Here is an 8,748-nt window from a genome sequence, read left to right on the forward strand (position 1 = left end):
ACAGAGGTAAATTCTTTTAGGAAAAAAAAAGGTTATTTGGGTTAAAACACAAAAGTCTTTTGAAAGCTGTTTTTGCAAAATGCAGGTTTAGTTAGAAAAGAATGAGAAAACTGAAAGGGACTTAGTGGCCTTACCTATTGATGCGTTTATCGGATTAGACTACCACACCTTTGACTTTCCCTGATACGTGCATGCCACTGGATCCACGTTTGTGTTTTCTCTTTCATGCTTAGGGTAATTTTTTTGGTTTACTGAGAATAAAAAGAGATATTTCTTTTCTCCCACTCCAGCTTTATTGAAGTAAAATTGGCACATAAAATTGTATATAAAGTCTACGACGGGATGATTTGACACGTGTTCTTTGTGAAATGATTACCACAATCAGGTTAATTAATATATTCATCACTTCACATGGTTACTTTTTTTTTTTTGGTGATGAGAACACAAGGTCTACTCTCTTAGCAGATTATCAAGTGTACAACACAGTATTATTAACTATAATCACCATCTGTACATTAGATCCCCAGAGCATATTCATTTTATAACTGAAGGCTTGTACCTTTTGACCAGTATCTCCCCATCTCCCACCCCCCCCCCTCCACCCCAGTCCCTGGTCACCATCATTCTGTTCTGTTTCTGTGAGTTCATCTTTTTTTTAAGGGTCCACATATAAGTGAGATTATATAGTATTTGTCTTTCTCTGTCTGGCTAATTTCAGTTAACGTAATGTCTTCTAGGTTTGTCCAGGTTGTTGCAAATGACAGAATTTCCTTCATTCTCATGGCTGAATAGTCCATTGTATATATGTACCACGTCTTTATTCATTCACCTGTTGACAAAGAGTTGGGTTGTTTCCATATCTTGGCTATTGTGAATAATGCTGCGATGAACATGGGAGTGCAGGTATCTCTTCCAGACACCGATTTTGTTTTGAGGTCAGTGTTAGATATTTGTTATGACACCAGGAGGCTGCTTTCTCATGCAAAATCTTTGAGTCAGGTCTGTGGAACTAGGAGTGGGGACAATGGCAAGCTTTTCTTTAAGTGATGCCCCTGCTATAGGAGCTGAGCTGTTGGTGAAGGGAAGGGGTGCAGGAGCCTGTGTTCCTCTTGGCTTGCCTCTTCTCGTGAAGACCACCACCTCCTGAATCGGGGGCAAGGGTTATCCGTGCTCCAGTATTCTCAGCTTCCGCGTCTAAGGTAGAGCCTGTGTTTCACGGAGTAGGGCTGAGCAGAAGGGCGCCCTCAGGCTCTTAAACTTAAAATTTTTGAACCATTAATCCTCTCTTTTTTTGTTTACTTGTAAAGTAGCCTTGAGTTCCCCCCCACATTGCTGTATTTTATTCTCCTATTGCCCAACTTTATTTTCTTCATTGTATTTATACCTGAAATAATATTGATATTTATGTTTTTTTATGCCTCCTTCCCCCTGAAATGTTAGCTTTGTAAAGGCAAGAGACCTCATCTGTTTTGTTTAACACTGTTATCTCCAGTGCTTAATAAATATATACTAGCCATATGCTGGGGACTGCCATCACAACACTTGCAGTCTTGTAGGGCAGAGAGGAGGATTGTAAATAGACAGCAACATTTTTCTAAAGGTGCTGTGAAAGAGGAGAGTGCATTCATGGTGCTCTGATGATTCTGACCTAAGAGAATTACTATCATTATTGTACATCAGAATCAAAACAATATACACATCTTATTGTAAGCATCGTTGCCATAGGAAGCCAACTTGTGGAATCTTGGAGCCTCTTTCTAGACCACCAGTGAGGCAATTGAAAACTTTTGGGACTGTGGCCTGGATCATAGAATTGGGTAGTTAGTCAGGTTTCATCTGTTTTTTTCTTCAGGCTAACATCAAATAGTTAACCAGAGCTACTTAAATCTTTTGTCTTTCAGATGAAAGTCTGCCTGTGGCTGTATTAGAAAGCTTTTGATTACTACTTTTGTTCCTAATTTAGTAAAGCACGATTTTACTCGCTTATGAAGGATAACCGCTCTTCTCACAGGATTATTGAGAGGATTAAATGAGTTCATATTTTAATGCCTGGCATATTATGGGCATTTGATAAATGGCAGCTTTTGATGTTTACCAATTTTTTTGTATGCAGTGTTGCCAATTGGTAGAAGGCTTTTATCAATGATTGCCACAGATCCTTTGAATCAAAGGATTAATATAAACCTTAATAATTGAAGTACAGCCTATCTGGATGCTAGAAACTAGAAATTAGGGTGAGCAGTAATGACCACTAAAGGCACATAAGACATTTCTCAAAACATCTAGCCTCGAGAGGAGCAGAGAGTAATTACTTTTGAGCATGTTTGAACAGCATCTGGATATGTCATGCTGACCCCAGAGTACTTTAGGTGTTACGTATTAAAGAATGATTTAGTAAGAACAGTGGGACAGATGGAGATATGTGTTTGCCCCCCTATCAGCATGTTCTGAGGAAGACACGTGTGCTAAATGAGATGTGTATGGAGATCCAACTGAAAAGTATGCATCTAGAATGAAATACTCTGGTGCCTCTCTTTTGTTTGCCACTCTGAGCTGTTACGCTGAAACCTACCTGGTGTTCCAGTGTGTCACTGGCAAAGGGGGAAAGGGAACAGGAAAATCTTACCTTGAGGTTATAGATCCCAATTAAACTCTCTTTTACTCAACCTTGATCTTCATAATGGATTAGAAATTCAGGAACAGGCAGACATGGCAAGGATTGACCCCTCTCTTATGTGCCCAAAGCTATCCTAGAACATGTCCAGCTTTCAACCTTGCCTGCTTTGTCTGCCATTGTGCCCAGTTCCCCATGCTTCAGAAATCTTCTCCTTTCCCCCATTCCCTTAGAGCACTTGGGATATAGTAATTCTGACAAACTCCTTTCCCCAGGTGTAGTTATTCTTTAAAAGAGGAGGCTCAGTAACACAAAGAAAGTTCGCTAACTGATTTCATTTTAGACAGAAAAACTGTAGAGAAGTAGCCACAAGTTGGCTGTGTATTAGCATCCTTTGGGGGAGCTTTTACAAAATTTGAGAGCTCTGGATCCACTGCCAGAGATTCTCATTTAATTGATAGATAGTGAGGCTGGAGTTCTCTTGAAAATTCTGAGTTTCTTCAAAAATTTCCTAGGTGATTCAGTCAGAGTTGAGAAACAGCTAAAGAAGAAGGGCTCTTTGTGGATAGACCTTCTACCCCAGATGAAAGCTTATCACTCACCTGGTCTGTCTTGTTTGAGATCACCCTTGGTCAGAGGGAAGGAGAGGGTTGTAGGCTTTATAGAGGGAATAATACCCAGTTTCTAGGGTCCCCTCTTCACATCCCACCTCTACTAAGTGATGGAATAAAGAAGGTTCCTCTCTCCTTGTTGAAGTCTGGAAACTTCAGTTAAAAGATATTTCCACTACAGAGAACAGGGGGCTGTTTCCCCCCTAAGCCAAACATGATCTTAATTAGTTTCCAGTCTCTGACTCCTTAGGCTGCTGTTTGCAGGGTTTCCTAACCTTTTTTTTGTGCCATTGTAATCCTTTGGTGATCTGGCAAAGCCTTGGACCCCTTCTCAAGTTAAATATTAAATGTAGAAAATAAAATGCATAGCATTACAATGGAAACAAGTTATATTGAAGTAGAATTATTGAAATAATAAAATTTGTACAGTAATATATGCTTCTTTACTGATATATTAAATTACATGTAGCAGTTGGTCAATAATTTCAAAGTAGTCATAAATGTAAACAATATTTTAAGATAGATGTGAAAAACTGTAAAGTAATATTGAAGCAACTGGTTTCTGTTAAACTCACAGATACTGATAATGCTCCTGTGGTCTGCTGCCAACATTCACAATTGAAAACAGTGCTAAATTTCAGTTTAAGTTTGTGAAAATAAATATATACTTTTTCTTATCCAAGCTCCTGTATACCTGAAAATCTTATATGCTGCGGTTAAGTATATTAATATTTTAGTCTCCTTTTTACAGGTGTGAAACAACAGCTTACGATTGTGGTTTTTCATAATAATAATAATAATAATAATGAGTTTACCTACTTGAGTATTTCCCAAGTCCCTCTTCTGATCTAAAGCTCACATTATAATCTCGTTATTCAGCATAAACTGAATGTTTTACCAGATTTAATGCAGAGCATTAGCTAGATAGCTCTTCTCTGAACTCCCAGAAATGCTAATGAGAGTGGTTTGATGTTACAGGAATACAAGCGCAAGTTAGCCAGAGTTTCCCTGGTGCGAAAAGAACTCAGGTCCCGGATCCAGAGCCTGCCGGACTTATCTCGATTGCCCAATGTCACTGGCAGCCACATGCACCTGCCCTTTGCGGGGGACATCTACAGTGAAGATTGATGACCAGTCTCTTTCCAGGGCCCAGGACTTTGCAAGAGATGGAGACAGGTTAGGTGGATAGTCCTGTAGTGTTATTTTTGTATATTGTTGAGAGAGTGACATTAACAAAAAGAAATAAGTAATTTATAAAATTGTTTAAAATGTTGGTTTGTTTACTATTTTATTGGTAAGTTAACATGACTTAGTTTAAACAAAGTGAATCTCTGTGTATTAATAAGCTCACAAATAGTGATTATTTTCAAAAGATCTTTTGTAAATTTTTTTGATTCAGGGCCTTGTGAGAAATTCCATGTTTCTATTTCTTCATGTATTTTCAAATGATTTTATTTTCTTCAGTATCTAATCACTGTATAGTATGTAATTCTTAAAGAGTAAGAACTAATCAGGAGTTCGTTGAGAATTTATTATGGTATAGTTAGGACTTGATTGTAGAAGGGACTAAGTGTTCCAACTTAATTTTCACCCTTCTTCCCAACCAAAATATCAGTTCTGTGCCTCTCAATGCCTTTGATTCCTATTTCCTAGAGGTCAGTAATTTAACAGTAAACATGGATGTCATTTTGAGAGTCAGATCAGAACCTAGAGAACTTTTCCACAATAGCACTATAGGGGTTCCATTCCAACTGCCACAGTGTAGAATAAAAGGAGTGTTAAATAGGGACCCCCTTGAATAAACGTTATTATTATTTGGATAGATTAATATGAAAATGCTTTGGAAATGTTATAAATTTTGACATTGTACCAAGAGAACAACTCTGATTCTAGAACTGATTTCTAGTTGTCAAATCAGGCTTCTTTTAACATAATTGATCCCTTCAACATAAAGCCATCTGTGGGATTAAAAGAAGTGTAAAATAATGATACTTTATTATTCTCTTAGTCATTTAACTTTAAAAACAATAGTATTTTTAGCTTTAATATCTCAAGAACACAATATTCATTAATGTTCAGTAAAGTAGCCTGGAACATTTTTAATGTTTCCTTAAGGTTTTTGAATGACTGTATATTTGGAAATTAAGCAGTGCTACACTACAGGGTAGATCTGGTAAATATTATATTTGTGTATTTAGAATTACCAAAACAAATGTACTTTTTTTTACCTTTTATTTCTAACCCTGTGTGTTAGAGCAGTTGCATGCTCTCCTGCTTTCTCTTTAAATCACATTGTTAAGCTGTGGAGTTTGTACTCAGTGATGACTTAGGATGAACATTTTTTTCATTCATTACTTTACGTATTAGACATTTTTCTTTTCGTTGTAAGAAGATTCAACTTAGATAGTCAATAAAACATCTTTTAAATCCCACAAGCCAGTTATGTCTCACTAGTCTGAATGGCTTCACTCTTTCTCAGTATTAGAGATTATAGCTAAAATGAATTTATATGTGAAGGAGAAGACAAATATTTATTTTTAGTAGCCAGTAGTTTTGGGAACAGTGCTTTTAACAGTTTGACCTCTCCGAAACAGAAACACAGAGAAGTAGTTCCCACATATGGCTTATATTCCAAGGTTTTTTAGTCAACTTTTGGAACTCGGGGCACATTTTTTCACAGGAACAGTAGTAATTAGATTCCCTGTGAACACTACCACAGAAAGCTCACCCAGGAATCTAATCCACTTAACCATGAATGTACTTAACTTGTAATGTGGTTGACAAATTACTGGTAGTAGATCCTGACCAACATTTGTAACGTCGCTAAGAAAATGGTGTGTAGCAGCCAGACTTACACATTGGGGTGTATGTCTGTCTTGTGTACTTCTGTCCCTAGGTGTAGGATATGTAAGAAAAAGATTCAGCATGGTGGTGGAGGGTGTAACCAATGCACAATTATTAAAACCTGGTTATACCTGTTGTAAAAGTATGCCACGTAAGTTAATCTTTGTTAAAGTGAAAACAAAAACTTGTGTATTAATTTATTTTCAGCATCTTGACCTTATTTATGATCTGCTGAAGTGTTGATTTATCTATTCAAAATACATTTTTTTTTCCATTTAAAACTAATTTATAAACTATGTACTCCTGGGAAGATTTGAAACCAATTAGAAGTTTGTTGAAATATTTTCACCGTTTAAGACAGACTTCTGACTTAGATACTGATTTTAATGCCAGTATCTGCTCTAAATATTTATGATAAAAATGCATTATTTTTTAAAGAGCTTGATGTGATTTGTGATAAGTGATAGTACTCAACCTGAATCCTACTCCCAGTTTCACCCTTTGACCAATCCTCCACAAGCCTTCAGTTGTTGGTTGATTTACTGACTGTAAACACAAATGATATGGTCTGGTTTAGAAGTTATGTTTTCAGCCTTATGATAATTAACATGGTAAGCCTTAGCAGTAAATAGCTTTCCTTTCTAAAAGGGAGACTACATTTTCTCAAGAAATGGGGCTAGCTGGGGGTACTATAATACCAGATTCTAAATCATGAGCATTTTCTTCACTGTGTACGTGAGGCAAATCATGCATTTTTGAGTGCAGCTTGGCCTGGCCCCTCAAGAGAAAAGCATGTCGCCATACTTGCAGTAGGGGTATTTTGGTTTGAATGGATACCATCACTCTTTTCTCCACAAACAGTGCAGAGAGCTGTCTGGAGTGGCAGTTTGAACAGATTCCCTGGCGTTCCCTCTGCTCCTTCCATCATTACAGTAAGTAAAAGAACCACATGGGGGAACCCGGGAGTCTGAGAAAATCAGTTGTGCTTAACAGCCAACCTCCCTTTCTAGGAAAACCAGTCCAGGTGCAGCTATTTTGGTACCTCTTCTCACATGCACTCTGAATCAGGGTTTTTCTGTAAGAACTCCTTCAGGATCAGCAACAGCTGGGATGACCTTGTCATCCTGATCTGCAAAATTAAAATAACAAACCTAGGTTGTCAATTGTCACTGTAGATGAGCAACTCATCTATTATCATTATTGAACTGGTTCTGAGAAATCTTTAGAAAGAAAACACTCAAAAGTACAAATTAATTAGGAAAGTTAGAATGTCCTTTCTGAATTTTCCATTCAAAAAATTTATATTATATGAAATAACATAAAGCTCTATACTGCTTTGTATTCTATTAAGAAGTAGCTCCTAAGATGTAGTCTTGTTTAGTAGTTGTTGCACTGTATCAAAGCTTTTTAAAGTGTAAATCCAATTCTTCTCTGTATAGAAAGGGAGCATTGTGTTACTTACTGAATTTATTTATACAGAGCATTTGTTGCCATCTGTAATTCCAGCCATCCGCACATGAGTCTGTTCTGAGGTGGCAGTAGCACACGGGAAGATGAAATTTCCCTATTTCTTTACCCCTTTTTCTTTGGTGGTATCTGATGACAATATAAGATGTTCTTAATAAAGTTTTACGTTCTTTTTGAGATGTGTAGATTATTTTTGTGAATTTGTTTAATTGGATATGGGGTGGGGGGGGGGAGACATTGATGGACTGGGAGGGAAACAAAGTACTGGAAGTGTCCAGCAATGTTACCGTGGAGAAACTGCCAAAGGAGATTCTACTTGCTTAGTCAATGGGAACCAAACTTGAGCGAACATCCGAATCACCTGGAGGGCTTATTAAACTATAGGTTGCTGGGCCCCACCCCCAGAGGTTCTGGGATAAGGCCTGATAGTTTACATTTCTAACAATTTGATGCTAATGCCGCTGAGTTTAGGGACCACATTTTGACAACCACTGCTCTCGAATAACTTTCAAGTCCGTGACTTGCTTCATGATTTAAAATTCCAGGTAATTTCAGGCAATTCCAAGTAATAAGATAATAAAGTATGGGTTTTACAGTTCCATATATAGCAGGTTCCTTTGGGCAGAGAACGAGACCATATCTTGTTTTGTGACCTACTGCACAGAAGTAGTGCTTTTGAGTGAACAGATTCACTTGGTACCTTGAAATCCCTGGAGTACAGGTCCTCTCACCACATCTTGAATTTAAAGCAGAATTGGAAAATACTAGAAATCTGAGGGAATCTCTAGGGCAGTGTTTGCCAAACTCCTTTCATAAGACTCACTTGGGACATTTGCAAAAAGGGCACACACCTCCTGAATCAGAATTCTCTGTGATTCTTATCTAGACAGTCTGGGAGGTCTAGTCCTTAGGCTAGTGCCCCTGGTTCTCCATTCCTGGATGGCCTTTGGTCACTTTATCTGAATCCGGGTGCTTCCCATTCCCATTCCAATTTTCCCCCCTTGCAGCAGTAGGTTTTATACAGTGGGACCTGTATCCAGAGATTCTGTTTCAGAAGATTTGGGATAGATTTGGAAATCTGCATTTTAAACAAGCTACCAAGATGATTCTGATGCAGGTAATTCTTGACTACACTTTGAGAAACAATGCCCTGCAAAGCAAATTATGGTCTATAACATACAACGATGGTAGGTCACATATTTATGGTACTTA

At 37.7% G+C, this 8,748-nt stretch overlaps 1 protein-coding gene across 1 annotated transcript in view; it reads left to right on the forward strand.

Moving 5' to 3' along the window:
• RPRD1A (regulation of nuclear pre-mRNA domain containing 1A) overlaps positions 1–7,713 on the forward strand; it is a 72,568-nt gene extending 64,855 nt beyond the window's left edge. The window contains exon 7 of the mRNA XM_007167085.3: positions 4,204–7,713. Within this exon, the coding sequence (XP_007167147.1) occupies positions 4,204–4,353 (150 nt within the window). The 3' untranslated portion in view covers positions 4,354–7,713. The remainder of the gene's footprint in view (positions 1–4,203) is intronic.
• Positions 7,714–8,748: the final 1,035 nt, after the last annotated feature.

Source organism: Balaenoptera acutorostrata, chromosome 13 (assembly GCF_949987535.1).
Source record: "Balaenoptera acutorostrata chromosome 13, mBalAcu1.1, whole genome shotgun sequence".
NCBI classification, from domain to species: domain Eukaryota; kingdom Metazoa; phylum Chordata; class Mammalia; order Artiodactyla; family Balaenopteridae; genus Balaenoptera; species Balaenoptera acutorostrata.